Below are 19,369 nucleotides of genomic sequence, written 5' to 3'. Positions count from 1 at the left end.
CTAGTTCCTTCCTCTTGATCCACACAATATTTCACAATTTTTTCTTTCTATGAATTACCATCCTCTAGCTCTTTCCATTACTAACAAACTTACTGAATACTTACCATCATCCCTACAAATACCTGTCATACACTTTTAAAACATAATTTTTTAATTCCAAACTTAAGAGTTTAAGAATAATGCCAATATCTTCCGTATCTCATCACCCAGACTCATCAACTATTAACAATTCACTACATTTGCTCCAGCACCACCTCTCTTCAATGATGTCCCATCACTTCCAAATAGCCTAGGCATATTTCTCTAAAATAGGAACACTCACCTACATAAGTTGGGAAGTTGATATTGATAAATCTACCATCAAATCCTAAGGCCCCATTCAAATTTTGTCAACTATCCCAGGAAGGTCCCATTTTCCTTTTTGCCAGGATCCCATATAGCAACACTTGTTACATTTTAGTTATATTGTCTCTTTACTCTATCTGGAATACTTCCTCAGGCTTTCTCTGTGTTTCTCGTCCTCAGAAATTTATAAATAATATAGAGCTTACATTCTGTAGACGACCCCGACCCTTAAGTCTGTTTAATGCAGTGGTTCTCAACCTTCTGGCCCTTTAAATACAGTTCCTCATGTTGTGACCCAACCATAAAATTACTTTCGTTGCTACTTCATAACTGTAATGTTGCTACTGCTATGAATCATAATGTAAATATCTGATATGCAGGATGGTCTTAGGCGACCCCTGTGAAAGGGTCATTTGACTGCCAAAGGGGTCGCAACCCACAGGTTGAGAACCCCTCGTCTAATGTTTCTTCATGATCAGACCAAGGTCTTAGTGACTTGGTATATCCCACAGACAAGATGCTGTTTTTCTCAGTGCAACACTTCAGAGGACACATACTGTCAAGCCATTCCCACCACTAATAAAGTGAACTTTCTTTAGTTAGTGTTTCCAAGGTTTCTACCCTGAAAAGTTGCAGTTTTCCCCCTTTTAATTGATTAGTATACTTAATTAAATAATATCGTGTAGAAACACTCCAAAATTATGCCAAGATCTTCAAACTAAGATCCTCTACCAGTGTTAGCCTGCATTGATGACACACAAATGAATCAACCAGTACTATGATGGCTGCTAAACCATCATTTTTTCTAAATTATTAGTTGGCATTCTACTGTAAAGAGGTTAGGGTTTTACCTTTCTCTTTCACTAATTCATTTACCTATTTAAAGCAGAATCACTCATGCATTTCTATTTTAGCCAATGGTAATAAAATAATCAAGGTCTCTGTCCTCACAGAACTCAGTAAAAGATACAATAAAAACGTTATAAAAATAAAAATTTCAGAGAATGATATTATAGGAAAAATACAGGAATGAGATAGATACTGGTGGAGTAGGGGCAGGAAGGTAAGCAGGGAAGAATCTCTAAGAAAGTGGCATCTGAACAGAGAACAGCTAATACAGGAATAAGACAAAGAAATATTTTGAAGCAGGCAATTCCAGGCAAAGGAAATAGCTCATACAAAAAGTCTGTAAGTCATTAATGGGTTTTGCAAGTTTCTAGTACAAAAATAGACCAGTGTAACTGAGCCACAGAAGGAAATCTGTCCTATAGACATTCGCACTTATCTCCTCTATCAGAGTCTACTATTCTTTTTTTTTTTCCTAATTGAATGGTTGATTCATTAATTTGTTATATGCCCACTGTATGCACCAGATACTCTGTAAGGCACTATAGATCTAATAAGGTTCAAGAAAAAGTCTTTCCTATTAAGAAACACTTAATTTAATAGACATCTAAAAATTTTTGCAACATAGTAGAAAATACAATATAATGTAAGTATGAAGTTCAGTGGTGGTACTCCACATTCAGAAAACAGCCTTTCTTTGTCAACTGTCAAACTTTTTGGAGTATAAGTCTATATCAAGTCTCTTCAGCTTTTCAATTCCTAACACCCCTCCTCAGTGCATTGCAATCTCACTCCTATCCCTAATACTAAAACTTTTTTTTTTTTTTTTGCCAAGGGCATTAATTGCCTTGTCAAATCCAAAAGATGTCTTTCGGTTCTAATTTCACTTTAGATTTCGATCTTTCATGAAATGGAAATCCATTGGCTTTTAAAATACCACTTCTTTTTTATTTTTCTCTGCCCTCTTAGGCAGCGCTTTCTCAGTCTGTTACGGATGCCTCTCCTTGTCTCTGGTCTGCTTTAAAGGGTGAAGTTCCAGCCTTCTTCCATTACATACTTATGAGGTAATACAGTCAATTTCCTTATTCAATGATTCCCAAGCTGAATCTTCTAGCCTAGCTCTCTCTCCTGAGCTCCCACAGCCTTTCGAACTTTTCTATTTAGCTAGCCACATGAATATCTCAAATTCAACATGTCCAACCTCACAAACTTCTCCATTTAAATCCCTATATCACAGATAGTGACTAAACTTTGTAACCAGTCACACAAGTTAAAAATACGTCATTCTATACTGTTCTCTCTTAAAGCCTCCCTACATTCAAATGAATTTCTTAAATTCTACAGATTCTAGCTTTAATCTGTTAATTCCATCCCTACTTCCACTATGGCTCTGTTCAAGCCCTAATGATTTCTTTCATGGATCACTGCTAGAACCAATTCCTCTGTATATATTTAGTTTCAATCCATCCTCTTTAATGCCCAGGGTGTCATTAAAAGAATTTCTACTTATTCTTTTGTCTAAATTTGTCATTTTCTCTCCATTGACTTCAGGCAAGAAACCCAATCTTTCATATGCCCAAAAGGATGTTGAGGATTTTGTCCCTCACCACTATCTCTAGCTCTTGTTTGACGATGACCCATATTTATTCTTTGCCATATCCAATAATTCACAATTGCACATTACATTCTCCCAAAGTTTATAAATGTCTTTCCCAAGTCTGCAATGTCTAGCTCAACTCAGCTGAAGTGTCCCTTCTCTAGTAAGTTTCTCTTACCATCTATAATAATAAAAGTGTAATATGCTAATTAACCAGATGTCCTTCTGGATGACCTTCCAGACGAAGCTGGGCTGCAAGGAAAGCCTGGGTCCCGGGTGCGAGAGGGAAGCTGGTGCTGGAAGTGGGGGAAGGAATGCCTACTCTTGCGTGAATTTCATGCATAGGGCCTCTAGTCTCTACTATAAACTGGATTAGTTACCTATCTCCTCTGTATCTTGAGCAGTCTCTGTCTTTTTACATTATATCAATATTGTCTGTTGAAAATCTGTGAACTCTCTAGAAGATACTATGACTTTCATTGCTATATCCTAAGTGTTTCAGAACAGTGTCTGGCTCCTAAAGACTGAAGTGTGTTAAAAGAATGCATAACCTTGGGGGGGTTTGGAGGGGGGGGGGGGGAGGGAGGAGTGGTGGGTAGGGTCAATTTGGGAAAAGGGAGACATATGTAAAACTTTAGACAATAAAAAAATGCATAATTTCATATTCCTTATCATAACTTATTGCCTTTATGGAAGTATTTTATGCTCTTTTTCCTTATTTTGAAAAGAGAGATACATTTTGTTTCTAAAAGGGAAGGGGAGGGCGGATGATCTTTTTATATGGTCCTCAACGTACTTTTGTATTTTGAGTGAATGGCTTACTCCTGAGAGAATTTGTTAATTCTACTTTTCTTAGGTAAATATTGTTTAAGGCAATGATTCTGAAACCAAGTAAAAATAATTTAAAAACTAAGAGAGAGAATTAGGGATCAAGTACTACTTGGTAATTATGCTAGCTCCCGCCCTGGGTTCTTCTCATTTTTTACTGGGAAACATCTATTATTAAATATTCTGGTATAAAATAATGGCAAAACTTCCTAATACAGAATTTCACTTATCAATTACAATGATTTCAGTTTAAATCTTGTATAGCATCCTATATAATAAAAGGCTAATATGCAAATCGACTGAACGGTGGCACACCGGCTACTATGACATGCACTGACCACCAAGGGGCAGACACTCAACTCAGAAGCTGCCCCCTGGTGGTCAGTGCGCTCCCACAGGGGGAGCATTGCTCAGCCAGAAGCCGGGCTCACAGCTGGTGAGCGCAGCGGCAGTCGGACATCCCCCAAGGGCTCCCGGACTGCGAGAGGACCACCCCTCCCTGAGTGCACAAATTTCGTGCACCAGGCCTCTAGTTTATAAATAAGATTCTTATATGGATAAAAAAATAAAATTTATTTAAATCTATCTATGAAATTAAGACCAGCAGGTAAAACTTAATGACTGTTTACTGTACATCTTGTTCTATACTAATTATATACATTATTTCATGTAATCCCACAAAACTCCTATTACTTATTTCCCCTCCCACTTTTTTTTTCCCCCTCCCACTTTTTTGAGATGAGACACTGGTGAATAGAGGGGTGAGATCATCTGTCCATGCTAAACTAAACTGGAAGGAAGTGGTAAAGTTATGAGTTGAACTAAGAGTAGTCCCTTAATGCCAAGCTGAGGCTCTTAACCACACTGCTATCTAAACTGCCTCTAGCTGTTCCTACTCAGAAAAAACTCGAGAATTAGTCCCTTGGAAAAAGCTTTCAAATATATCTGCACAAAAACCTTTGTAGTAAATGTACAAAGTCTTAAGACACGTAAGACATAAATAGGAAATACTGGTTAGTCTACTATTGAATTGCTATTCCAATAAATAACAAGTGTGACTCCTCACTGGAATGAAAGACGGTATTTTGAGTGAATGGCTTATTTCTGAGAGAATACTATGATCTACTATCAGTCATGCTCTACTATCCAAAAGCCTTATCCTATCACTTTTCAAAGCATTAGTCAGTGGCTAGTGTGTTCCCAGTGGAATGAGGAAACACACACCCAGCAGCCATCCCACTTTATAGTTATGAACAGTGAACACATATTTACCCTACCTGCCAAATGAGGGGTTAATCATAAGAATACAAGAAAATTTTAAATAACAGACTCTCATATTTTTGCATTTCTATTCACAATGAAACATTTTGGAATCTGTAACTGCAAATCACCAATAAAAAATTACAAATGAGACAGATTTGGGCACAATTAACACATTGTATGCGGGAAACGTATTTATACGTTTTACGTTGACTGGTAGTCGAGCGCGGGACACGTATTAATACGTTTTTTATAGACTAGCGGTAGAATGCAGGTAACGTATAAATATGTTTATTTTTATACTTTTTTATTGCTCTAAAGGGATGCTAACATGCAGATATACGAATTCCAAAGGACAAAATTTGGGTCTATAACACATACAATGGTGAATTATGCATGTACTTCCAGGTATAACGGTAATCTATTCAACTGCGTAGAGTCATCCCTTCACACAATTCTCTGCCTCGCCACGCATTCAGTGCGATTCTAAGAAAAATAATTCAGTATACATTTTATAGTAAATCACAAGAAGTTTCATTGAAAAAAATATGTAAAACTAAAGTTATCGTAATTTTACTGAATGTTGCCATTTGCGCAAAAAATTAGCAAAAATGGCCCGCGCCACCTGTTAGCGCGATAAAAACTACCCGCAAACAATGTGTTAACAAATTGTATCACATATGTAAAACATCAACATTTTTAGACTCTTGTTGAGACCATATAAAATAATAGTGATAATTTTCTCCCTTCATATCAGGGGTCCTCAAACTACAGCCCACGGGCCACATGCAAATACAAATATTGTATTTGTTCCTGTTTTGTTTTTTTTTTAATTCAAAATAAGGTATGTGTAGTGTGCATAGGAATTTGTTCATAGTTTTTTTTTAAACTATAGTTCAGCCCTCCAATGGTCTAAGGGACAGTGAACTGGCCCCCTGTTTAAAAAGTTTGAGGACCCCTGATTTATATCTTCAACAAAGGAAAATAACTGAAAACAGTTTCCTCTTCACATATCGTTCCTGTTCTCCAAATCAAATGATCTTAAAAGTAGGAATTACACATTTAGAATAGGAGCTGCAATTTTTTTTCTATACAGAGCCAGATAGTAATTATCTTAGGCTTTGTAGTCATAACTACTTAACTGTGCTGTTGCAAAAGCAACCATAGATAATACATAAACAACTAAGCATGTCTATAATTGAATAAAATTTTATTTCCAAAAACAGGTGGTAAGTTAGGCTTTACTCACAGTAGTTTTCTAACCACTGATTCAGAGTGGGGGAGTCTTCCAACTCTATACCTACCGCTCTAACTAAACTTATGAGAGTAAAAGCATTACTATTGCACTCCACTTCCCTAAAATAATTTCTAGATTATTGACCTAATTCAAATCTTTAAAAAAGAATTCCCACAAGGTACTTTACACACAAAGACTAAGGAATTATGTATTTTTTTAATCTCAATGTAATGGCATAACTTTTTAATCACCAAAATGAAGTACAAACACAATGTAATGTTTTTTTCTCATTATTACAGACTACTATTTTTGAAAGAATTCTTTTAAATGTTAGAAATAAATTATTCATTTTGTTTTGAAAACTAAATTTAAATATTAGTATAATAAATTTGAAAAAGCTGTATGTAATTATTGTTGCAGATGTCAGAAACTTTAGCAAACAGATATACCTATTCTTCACAGTGAAAATAACCTTGGTTAGAAAATTTTAAAATTTTCACTTTTATGCTGCTTCCTAGAGAACAATGGAAATTAAAAAAAAATAAAAAAGGTAACAGGGGGGAATATTACAGTAGAAAATGACCTACAACTACCTGGAAAGAATTAGAATCAGGGAAAAGATATGTATAAAAATCTCTCTCACATCCTACTGGTTTACCGATGACTGGATATACAAGTACAGGAGAAGTAGCTATAAATAAATCTCAGTTCATAAGCATGTTTACTTAAAAGAGGAAATCTCTAACTGTCCCAACTGTGTAAAATTCACAGCTGCTTGCTTCAAAGACAGAGACAGGAATTTCCATTTTAACTTCCATTTGCTGTTTTCTTATTTCAAAAGAAATTAAGAACTTTGTGAGTAATTTAATTGTAAGTACAAGTATTGTTAGTATGAAAAGTATTACCCTTAGTAGATGTAATAGTTAAGATGTCCAAAAATAAATTGAAATTCCCCCCAAAATAATTTTCTCACCTAAAACTGAAAACCAGTGCTTTTCTCCATTCAACAAGTTAAAAGAATAAAAAATGAACCCAAAGAGCCTCTTTGAATACAACATCATACACGTTAAAGAGTGAGGTGTTAAGGAGAAAAGGTAATAAACAAAGCATGTTAAATATGCTCAGAATTTTTTCTAGCACAATTTTAAAGGGAAATTTCCCATAGACTAGCTGTTTTCTACAAGTAATATAAAAAGACATATTTAGTAGTCTCCTCTAATACGCTTAACATACTTTGGAAATGCCCTTGGGTTTAAAATTAAAGTTATTATTTGACATTTTCCAAAATTTCAAACTATATATTTGAAATAATGCTGGGAATTACACTTATCCATGATGCGGGACTTTAATATAGCTGTGACTGTGATATAACATGTCTTTTAGGAATTTTCCAAACTTGGATAAAGTCTAGTCTTAAGTAAAATATTCTGTGAATAAGCTAAATAACCCAAATTTCCCGTTTTTTATTAAAAGGAAAAATAAAGGTTTTATCTGAGGTTCAACTACATGAAATGTTTCTTCAATTTTACATATGAATTAAGATATTTTTAAAATTACTTACAGTAAATATCCGTCTGCCAGTTCTATCAAAAGTTACACAGTACACAGACGACAAATGTCCAAGAATTCGTTTATGCATTTTCATGTGCTGATATACTGCAGTTGGAACAAGTCGCTCAAGCCTGTATTTCCCATTCAGCCTCCTTGAAAACAAAGTATCCGCTACCAAGAAAAAGGAGGAAAATATTTATAAATCAGAAATTATTTTTTTAAATTATTACCTTTTAAGAATTCACATATTCTAATTTCTCATATGTTGATAATAACAATGCTTTCTAATGTATATGGCTCCTAGTTAAAAGTCTCCAAAACAGTCATAATAAAAACATATTATGTCACCTGAAATTCATTAAGTTAGGCACTTTTATCCTCATTTTACAAAGTATCAAATTCATTTAAATGGCATGTCTAAAGTCACAAATATGAAGCTAGAATTTAAATTCAGGCTTCTTTATTCAGTTTTAGTCTCATTTTATATGATATTATTTCTTTAAAGGTCTCTATGAGATAGGTTTTCTTACAAAAGCAGTTAAACTGGATCCAGTAATTTTTAGATTTTATCATCCAGCAATTCCTAACCACACTAATCCTGACACGCCAAGTGATGCTTTTAAAAACTACAAATGAAGACAGAAGAATAATTCACTGCATTATTTTTTAAAATTAAAATGGTGATCTTGACAAACAACTGTATGAGTGATTCCTTCTCTAAAACCTATTTGCTCTTTTTTCAACTAATCCATTTTAACTATCTTTCAAATATAACTGAAAATTACTTCACTGCAGCACAAAATGTTCTCTTCCAACTAAATTATGACTGTACTTATCTTCTATACTGATAATTATGAACAAAGAATACGTTAATAACCATATGCTGACTGATCAGCAGGCACAGTATTTACCTACATATTTTTAATATAAAGCTTTATTTCTAACTGTAAGTGCCAGCTAGTAAGCACTAGACTAGATGGATAGTAAGTACTATAGTTTCTCACTTGAGTTTAGTCCCAAAGATAATTAAGTATATATAAAAAAAATGCTATTTAAACTAGATTTAGAGTCTAGCAATTATTGATGAGACACAAATATCTCAATTAGAGCATACAGAATACCAGTATTTTTTTATCCACATACAATAAATGTTTGTATATTTTAAGTATTTGTGTATTTGAAAGCAAAAAAAAAAAAAAGAAATCTTGGGGACTGGCGAGATTTAAAGAATATTTTACAATAATATTTCAAGATAATTACATTATCCTTATGTTCTTTTACTGTATCAATCATTTTATATTCTAACTAGAGGCCTGGTACACGCATTCGTGCACCAGTGAGGTCCCCCCGGTCTGGCCTGCGCACATTCCCTGAGGGATCCTGGATTGCGAGAGGGCGCAGGCCAGGCTGAAGGACCCCACTGGTGCACAATTGGAACCAGGAAGAGACCATAGGAGAGCTCCAAGGCGTGTCCGGCCTGACTAGCCCAGTCCCATAGGCCGGACCCCAGCAGCAAGCTAACTTACTGGTTGCAGCATCGACCCCCTGGTGGTCAGTGCATGTCATAGAGACTGGTCAAACAGTCAAACGAACGGTTGGACACTTAGCACGTTAGGCTTTTATTATATAAGATAGACTAGAGGCCCAGTGCATGAAATTCGTGTGTGTGTGCGTGTGGGGGGGGGTCCCCTCAGCCCATCCTGCCCTGCTCCAATCTGGGAGCCCTCAGGGGATGTCCAACTGCCAGTTTAGGCCCGATGCCAGGGATTGGACCTAAACAGGCAGTCAGACATCCCTCTCAAAATCCTAGATTGATGGCTCCTAACTGCTCACCTGCATACCAGCCTGATCGCCCCTCACTGCCCCCCCCTGCCAGCCTGGTCACGCCTCAATGCCCCAACCACAGGCCTGGTTGCCCTTACTGCTCCCCCTTTCCAGCCTGGTTGTCCCTCACTGCCCTTGCTGTCAGCCTGGACGCCCCTAACTACCACCATCTGCCAGCCTGGTTGCCCCTTACTGCCCTCTCTGCTGGCCTGGTCCCCCTTTACTGCCCCCCCGCCAGACTGGTCACCCCCAACTGCCCACCCCACCGACCTGGTCACCCCTCACTGCCCCCCCCCGCCAGCCTGGTTGCCCCCAAATTCCCCCCTGCTAGCCTGGTCCCCCCCAACTGTCTCCCCTGCAGGCCTGGTCGCCCTACGCAGCCTGCTGTTCGGTCATCTGTCCAGTTGTTTCGGTCGTGACGGCCCCTAGCTTTTTATATATTAGGATTATCTCTCCTGCTGTTAACATATAAGTTCTACACAATAATCTATTTCAACATCTATGAATATCTAAGATAAACTTTAACAACTATGAATTAGTATATTTAGGCTTAAGTTGGTTATATAGTGATTCAGTAAGTTTCTAATAAGGCCTGACACATCTTTCCTTATGCACAGAAATGGCCTGGTAAAAGACATCCTCCAGTACTTTGGCTCCAAAGTGATTTAGAACAGGCCTCACATAAAAGCACAGACATCAACTGTCTTGCCAAACAATAATGCAAATAATCTTATCCTAAACAGGCAGTCAGACATCCCTCTCAATGACATTTGAGAAAAACTAAGAATCATGACATTTCTGTAAGAAAATAAGTGATGAGCCCTATCTGGTTTGGCCCAGTGGATGGAGCATCGGCCTGTGGGCTAAAAGGTCCCGGGTTTGATTCTGGTCGAGGGCATATGCCCAGGTTGTGGGCTTGATCCCCAGTGGGGGGGGGGGGGGGGGGGCCTGCAGGAGGCAGCCAATTGATGAATCTCTCTCATCACTGATGTTTCTATCTCTCTCTCCCGTTCCCTTCCTCTCTGAAATCAATAAAAATATATCCAAAAAAAAAAGAAAAGAAAATGTGATGACATATCACAAACACTGACAGTGTTACAAAAACATAGTTTAATTCCCTCCAAAATTTAATAAAATTCTAAAAATGTCAAATTTTATTAATATTTAACATTGTTCACATATAAAAAAGGATTGTTGGTGGTAATTATAATATCAAAACTATTATTTTAATGATGATCAAGCACTTGATTGTGTATTGGAATTTTTTTAACTGAATATTTTGTAAAGATCATTTGGAAAATCAGAGTTGGTAAAGTATTTTCTAAGCAAAAATACTTCCCTCAGCTAAAGAGAAAAAAATATTACTGCTCTCTTAAACAGTTTTTACTAAATCTTTACCTGAAGTTCATTTTCATTGAGAGTCAACTGAAAAAAAAGATTATCCTCTCAAAAAGTTACTTTACAGTCAACTTCTCAAGTAAAACTTTCCAGAAACATAACATTAAGTGCAATATATTTATAGTTAAAATTATATTCCACACTAGCCTGTTATGCTTCACTACCAATTAACTACTGACTATCTACATATGACTGTATCCTAAGTGAGAAAAAGGCACTAGCCACAATCTTGCTCTCAACCAAATTACAAACTGGTGCAAATGAAAGATATGACCTACAGAGAGTCCAGTATATAGAATTTTCAGGTAATAAGTTGGTAATTCAAACTTGATACAGTGAGTTAGAAAAAGAAATACAAGTATGATTCAATAGTTAAAGTTCAATTTGAGGGGGCTAAATTTGAAGGTCTGACCAGATTGAATAGATAATTTCTACAAAAGTAGAGAGAACAATGTTATAGGACTCCTACTTAGTAAATTCACATTTTATTTTACTATACAATTTGCATAATGTGTTTCCCTTACCAGATCGAAAGTACCTTAAAGACAGAAATTCTGTCATATACATGTTTCTTACAACTGAGTGTAGAGCCTTTAAAATAAAAATGTATATAAATGAATTTTAGTTAATATGATACCCAAGATGGTTCAATTTAATTTACAGTTTTATAGCAGAAAGGCAAATGGCAACTATTCACTTTCTAAAGAAACTGTTAGTAGACTAATTGGATTTGAGTAAAAGAGTAAAGAAATGTCTCGTGGATTATAGGAACTCCTTAAATTTTATTAGACTAGAACATCAATTTTCTAAATGAGCATGATTACAGATATAAGAGGTCACAAAGAAATAAGTTCATTCTATGACATTACAATAGTTTAACCTTAAATCAAGCAGCATATATAGCTTCGTTTTAAAAAGCACATTTATTTTCATATGTACAGTGATGAGAAATATTCTTAAATTAAGCCTGCCAAAGCAAATCTCTATCTCTACTTGGAAAATTCTTTCATATCCAGGGCCAGTTAAAATGTCACCTCCTGTAGGAAGACTGTAGTCAATATAACTGGTTGCCTTGCAACACTTACTTCTCTGCTCAAAAGTATACCACTCTTCATTTCATTCAGAATAACACCAAATTCCTTATACACCAGTCTACCAAGGCCCTGCATAATCTTGTATCCCATCACCTCTCTGACCTCACCTACTACTCCCCCTACCCCTTATTTGCTCTGCTTTAGCCACTCCAATCTTCCCCATTCTTCCAACACATCAGGTATGCTCCTAATTTAGTATGTTTGCACTGGCTATTCCATCTGACTAGGATACTCGCCGCCACATATGTCTAATTCCTTGACCTACCACTTCAAGTCTTTCTTCATGTGTCTGTCAACAAGACCTAACCTAATCAGCCCAATGAAAACTGCAACCGATTCCCTACCACCACCATCCATAACTCCTAATTCCTCTTTATGTAGCTTTATTACTGTTCTTTGTCCATCACTTATCACCTGATGCTTTAAATTAATATGCTTATTATGTTCACTAATTATTTCCTATATTCCCCACTACACTATAATAAGCTCTATGTGGGCAGGATTTCTGTCTGTTTTGCTCTTTGATTAGCATAAGAACAGTGGTAACTGGCACTTAGTAGATGATTAATATATATTTGGTGAATTTAATGAAAAAGTTACGTTAGTAAAACAATTAGGTTTAGAAATAAAACAAAAATGGAGGATTTCTTTATCATACAGGTTCCAGATGGAAAATATTTCTAAATACTCCTTCATTTCAAATGCCCTGCTAAATGGATTTAATTTGGAGGGAAAAAGAAGTAAACATATTTACTCAATTTTCCAAGTAAATAGACCAGTAAATGAAATAAACATTCCAGAAATCACAGCTATCCATTTGAAATATCAATCTCTTTAAAGTTTGAAGACAGAAAAGGAGCAAAATAACAGGTGTAATTTATAGCAAATCATTCAGAACAATCTTTGAAGTCAAGTCTATGTGCAAAAGTCTACAGAATTAATTACTAGAAATAAACAAAAGGCCCATGATTTCTTTATGTTAGATATAACTGTGTACACATATCTAAACAGTGATTCTTCTTATCTACTACAGGCCCGGTGCATGAAATTCGTGCACTCAGAGGGTGGGGGGTAGGGTTTCTCAGCCCAGCCTGCACCCTCTTGCAATCCGGGAACCTTTGGCGAATGTCGACTGCCAGCTCGGGCCCGCTCTCCCTACGGAGAGCGGGCCCGAGCTGACAGTCAGACATCCTTAGCACTGCCACCACCGCTGCTGCACTTGCCAGCCATGAGGCCAGCCTCTGACTGAGCAGTGTTCCCCCTGTGGGAGTGCACTGACCACCAGGCGGCAGCTCCTGCATTGAGTTTCTGCCCCCTGGTGGCCAGTGGACATCATAGTGACTGGATGTTCTGCCATTTGGTCAATTTGCATATTAGCCTTTTATTTTATACTAGAGGCCTGGTGCATGAAATTTGTGTACAGGAGGGGCGGGGTCCCTCAGCCTGGCCTGCACCCTCTCCAATCTTGGACATCACTCTGGCAATCCGGGACCGCTGGCTCTTAACCACTCACCTACCTGCTTGCCTGATCACCCCTAACTGCCCTCCCCTGACGACCTGGTCGCCCCTAACTGAACCCTATACCAGCCTGATCGCCCGTAACTACCTCGGCCTTAGCCCCCGCTACAGTGGCTTTGTCCAGAAGGACGTCCAGATGGATATCTGGTCTAATTAGCATATTACCCTTTTATTAGTACAGTAGGTCCTCGGGTTACATTGGAGATGTTCCTACAGCATGACGTAACGTGATTTTCACTGTAAGTCGGAACCCACCTACATAAGCACCTACATCACTCACATGAGGAACATACACAGCAGTAATGAAGTGAAACAGTAAAAAAAATTTGAAAGAAAGATAACTCCTGGCCTTTACTTGTGGTTAATAAATAATAAAATCATAAAGCACATATGTACATATGTCAAAATGATGGAACTTTTTTTTTTTTAATAAACACTATAAATGGGAGATAGCAACGTAACCACAAAACGACGTGTCAAGTCCGACGTAACCCGAGGACTGCCTATATAGATAGGATTACTTCTCAAGTGCTAGGATGATAAATCAAATTGCTCCCCAAGTCACGTTTTCCTAATTCAAACATAGATTTTTCAAGAATTGATTTATTCCTCTAATCATAATACTAATGCATACTCAATGTAGAAAATAAAGCCGAAACCGGTTTGGCTCAGTGGATAGAGCGTCGGCCTGCGGACTGAAGGGTCCCAGGTTCGATTCCGGTCAAGGGCATGTACCTGGGTTGCGGGCATATCCCCAGTGGGAGATGTGCAGGAGGCAGCTGATCGATGTTTCTCTCTCATCGATGTTTCTAACTTTCTATCTCTCTCCCTTCCTCTCTGTAAAAAATCAATAAAATATATTTAAAAGAAGAAAAAAAAAGAAAATAAAAACAAAAAAGAAAAATCCATAATTTTACCACCTAAAGCAATCTACTTTTAGAATTCTGCAAAGGTTTCCTTCATAAATAGCATTTTAACAGCTATGCTATATTCCTAAATGAAATAAGAATAAGGCATTAAGTTCAACATACTTGTGTTGAAATTTGACATTATGATTGACTAGAAACAAGTTCCTCAACTTTAATTTCTCCAGTTATATTTCTAGGAACACTTTCCATAATATACTTTGCTCTCAATATTATGCTGTTTCTTGACATCTCACGATTTCAAAATTTTTACATAGTCAATTCTGTCAATATTTTTCCTTTTGTTTGTAATTTCTTCTGCTGTATTAATATGAAAAGTCCTACCAGCCAACAGTACAATAAATAACCACTTTCACATTTTTTAATTTATGTTGGCTTAAATTTATTTTAACTTAAATTTCCTTAATATAGCTGGAGCTTCAGTATATAATTTGAAGTGAGTGAAGATTTGGAGGGAAGGTTTTTCTCCCCCAAATGATCAACCATTTATCCCAGCTTTTTCATTTATAAATCCTTCTGTTAAATTTTGATTGTCTTATATACGTATTTCTGTGTCAGGTCACTGATAATATGTCTATTTATATGCCAGTACCAAAATTTTAATTTTATACATAATAATGTTTTAATATTGATCTGATTATTTTACTTTATTATGTGTCCATTTTGAAATGTCTTAGTCTTGATTATTATCTAATTTGAGGATCACTAAAAAGTTTTTAAAACTTCAATTTGCTGTATATGTGTATAAACCATGGTGAAGGCCTAGGTGGGGGCTGGGAGGGGTCAATGGCGGAAAGAGGAGACATCTGTAATACTTTTAACAATAAAAATGACTGCAAAAAAATTAATGTGTTGAAAATATAACTTTAATTTCATTCACTTATAAACAATTGACACCTTTCTATCCAGGAACATGATGCTTTCTTCTTATAGTTGAGACCAAGTTTTCAATGCAGAGGATTTTAGAAAAAGATAAACATAAAGTTACCATAGTTTTTCTCACTATACAAATCTGTGCCATTTGAACTAAGTTTCATGGGTGGTAAATGGGTAGCTGCCAGAAAAGAGCATATGCATTATCACAGTAACTACATTTTTTAGGACATTAGAAAAATAATAAAATCTCTGCAAGTAAGAATGAACATAAAGCAGAAATACCATAACCCCCAACCCTTCTAAATTTTCTTCTCCTTCTGCTAAGCACTTTGTAAAATGGACAGGGACACATGGTGTGACTGCAATAATTTATCTAAGATCAAAATTAACCATTGTTTAAAAAGATGAGTTGAAAAAAATTAAATTACTATTAGTTAACAAAAATGCAGAGGTTTTTAAAATTTTTTTAAACCGTTAACAATATGATATGCTGTACAATGTCTACTACAGTGTAGGAAAGCTGTTCCGCCTTAACAATCAGAACTGAAGGGTCCCAGAACTAGTGCCTATTAACTTCTATGAGCTCATGAAATCAAAGCCCTGGAGTAAGTATAGTGACTACAAGAAGAAGCATGTGGCTGTCAGATCCCAAAACCTGAAAACCAATTTTTGTGCCAGTACCAGAATTAAATAGGAGGCAGAGACGATAAAATATGTAAGTCAGAAGGTATTTTTGTACAACGTGGGCTCTTTTCTGATTACCAGAATTAAATAGGAGGCAGAGAATATAAAATATGTAACTCAGACGGTATTTCAGTACATGTGGGCTCGTTTCTGATACAGAAAAAGGGATACTCAGGTCAGAAATAACACCAGAGTACTTTACCAAAGAGTAATTTGATTAAGTTTTATTAAATTCATTTTTGTACTATATTTTGACTTATTTTATTTTGTGATTCTACTTAAAGACCTTAAAAGCTCCCAAAATTTCTGAAAATAAAATGCGAAAGTAGCTATAACTTATAATCAATAACCACATAAACAATTCCTAAATTACAGTACAAAAGATAAATTCTGAAAAATCAGTACCTAGATTTCTTTTTCATCTCCATGGTCTGTGTTAATAAATGTTTTCTAAATGTAAGATTAATACAATGGCTAAACTCTTAACTGTAAAACAAGAGTTTGGGAACCTATAAAACTAAACTTTAGTAAACCACATAAAAAAATTTTAGTAAAACTTTTGTAAAGCAAGACCACATAAAAATAAATTTCAAACTGATCTACCTTTACATGGGCTATTGCTTCCGGAACACCCCTTATGGATACTCACGTCCCTTATATAAATAGTATAGTATTTGCATATAACCTACACATACCATCCTGTATGTTTTAAGTTGCCTCTATATTACTTATAATACCTAATACAATATAAATGTTATGTAAATAGTTGTATTGCTTAGTAAACAATAAAAAAGGTCTGTTCATGTTCAGACATGATAGATACAACCATCATTAGCTTAACTATACAGTATACATCGCAACATGCAACATTTTTTCTCAAATATTTTTGATCCATGGTCGGTTAAATTCATGGATTCAGAACCCATACATATAATGGATGTACTATAGTTTAACCCACAAAATAATGCTACATCCATGACCAGGAACTAAGAGGGCAATTTCTAACTAAATAAGTTGATTTTTCTTTCTCTCTTTCTTTCTCTCTCTCTCTCTCTCTCTCTCTCTCTCTCTATATATATATATATATATATATATATATATATATATATATGTATATACAGTATTAGTGATTCCAGAATTCCTATCAAATATACTGTGTGGTATAAAGTATTTGATAAGGCATATAATTTTATTCATTTTAAGAATCACAGCCCTAACCAGTTTGGCTCAGTGGATAGAGCATCGGCCTGTGGACTGAAGGGTCCCAGGTTCAATTCTGGTAGGGGATGTGCAGGAGGCAGCTGATGGATGTTTCTCTCATCGATGTTTCCAACTCTCTATCCCTCTCCCTTCCTCTCTGTAAAAAAATAAATAAATAAAAATCAATAAAATATATATATTTTTCTTTTAAAAAAGAAAGAACCAGAAAAAATATTCTAATGAAAAGGAGATATGACTGTGGGAGTCAAAAAAATGCTACATAATTCACTAAAAGAGAAGTTATGATAAAACCAAAAGTCAAACGGCTATGATGAAGAGAAAAGTCACCAGGACTTAGAGCTAGAAAGAGTCTCCTATTAGAAAGACCTCAAGAATCTCATGGCAGAAAAAGGCTTATCTATAGCAATTAACAATGTGGATAAACGTCAAAATATGATACACAGTGTGGGAAGAAAAAGGGCTACAGAATACGAATTTCATGCACTGGGCCTCTAGTCTCCAACAAGAAAACTGAAGAACAAAATGTAACTTTCCCAGAGATGAAGCCCAAGTTTGAATTCAAACAGTCTGATTCCAAAGAGCACACTCTTACTATGCTGCCTAGGAAGAAAACTATTAGGAAAAAAGACTGAAAGAAAACATACCAAAGTACTAATAACAGATAACCAGCGAGACTGACTGATATTTGAGCTGCTCTTTTTTTCCAAGTTTTCTCCATTGAGCATATATTCATTCTGCTTAATTTTTTAATTAAAGTATAGCTCAACCTACTGCATGGAACTCATAAGAGCAATATGAAAAAATCTAAATTGTCTAAAGAGATTAACTTATATTTAAAAACTGAGAAAAAATAGGCCCACAGATAAAGATGTAAGGACTTTAAGTTTATTTAACCATAAAAAGGAAACTATAAAAATTAAGTATATTAAACTAACTGAATATGTACTATACCACAGAGAATAACCACTGCCTATTTGACAATGGATTGAATGATATGCTATGAACAATTCATATCTGGTTTAGCCATCCTATATAAATAAAAGGCTAATATACAAATTGTCCCCTTGACTGGGAGTTCGACCAGGGGCCTGGGATGGCTGGCCAACTGCCTGCGGCCACTTCCCCCAGACAGCCCTGCCCCCGATCGGGATGGGCTGGCAGGACCCCACCCATGCACGAATTCGTGCACCAGGCCTCTAGTAAATTATAAAGGGCTAACAATTTTATTTTTAAGTTTTGTTTCTAACACATCAAAGATAGTTTACGTTCAATTTAACTTGGAAAGAAATCATATAAGGAGAAACTTTTAACATTTAATTCACTACAGAGCCAACTGATAAGCTTGCCACAATAATTTTTCTGACGGTACTAGCCAGAGATAATCTGGGAAATAATTCAATGCAGATTGGTTTATTTCTACAGCACCATCTGATCTCTATATCATCCTACACCAATAGCTAACAAATGACCAACACAGGAACAAGACAAATAAACTTATAACTATAATAAACAAAAGTCCCAAGTTTAGTTAAAGTAGGAGGAGGTTGCAACATTAAAAGGATAATCCTGATAATTCTGTAATCAACTTTTTGGTCAAAAATAAAAAGGAGGAAGGCAAAAGAAAATGGAAGAGTAAAGGGAAATAAATAATCACCTGGGCAACACTATGCCCCTGAGAGCTCTCATTTTACTACTGTAACTAACATGATTATTATGCACAGTAGCTATCCTCCCAATCTTTACACAGTCAATTTTGATGTTTAGCTATACCTCTTGTTTGAAAGATACCATGTTTGTCTGAAAAAAAGAACACAAATGCTAACTGAAATAAAATCTAGAAAGCAATAATGATTCTAAAAGTTAAATAAAAAATATCATGAACCAAGTACATAACAAGCACTAAAAACAAAACAGACGTTACAACTACTAGGGCTGTATAATTACTTCGTTTATATTATTCTGCCTCCTCTTTTCTTCCCTGGAAACTAGTCTGATGCTGCTTCAGACAGAAAATAATATAATATTTTAAGTTTTAAATATCTTATGTATTTTATAGTTCTTTAAAAAACATTTATTTTTAAAAGCTATAGTTTGCATGGCCGGCATGGCTCAGTGGTTGAGCGTCAACCTATGAATCTGGAAGTCTGAGTTTGATTCCTGGTCT

General features: G+C 35.8%; 1 protein-coding gene across 6 annotated transcripts in view; it reads right to left on the bottom strand.

Annotated features, from left to right (window-relative positions):
* PHIP (pleckstrin homology domain interacting protein) overlaps positions 1–19,369 on the bottom strand; it is a 158,021-nt gene that overhangs the window by 103,481 nt on the left and 35,171 nt on the right. For 5 of the 6 annotated variants that reach the window (XM_059701139.1, XM_059701137.1, XM_059701135.1 and 2 more), the window contains exon 7: positions 7,675–7,835. The exons of the other annotated variant lie outside the window; for it this stretch is intronic. In XM_059701139.1, coding sequence (XP_059557122.1) covers positions 7,675–7,835 — 161 coding nt within the window. The remainder of the gene's footprint in view (positions 1–7,674; positions 7,836–19,369) is intronic. 6 annotated transcript variants of the gene reach the window in all.

Source organism: Myotis daubentonii, chromosome 6 (assembly GCF_963259705.1).
Source record: "Myotis daubentonii chromosome 6, mMyoDau2.1, whole genome shotgun sequence".
NCBI lineage: Eukaryota > Metazoa > Chordata > Mammalia > Chiroptera > Vespertilionidae > Myotis > Myotis daubentonii.
The sequence above is the reverse complement of the archived record's forward strand: the minus strand, read 5'-3'. Positions and strand labels throughout refer to the sequence as shown.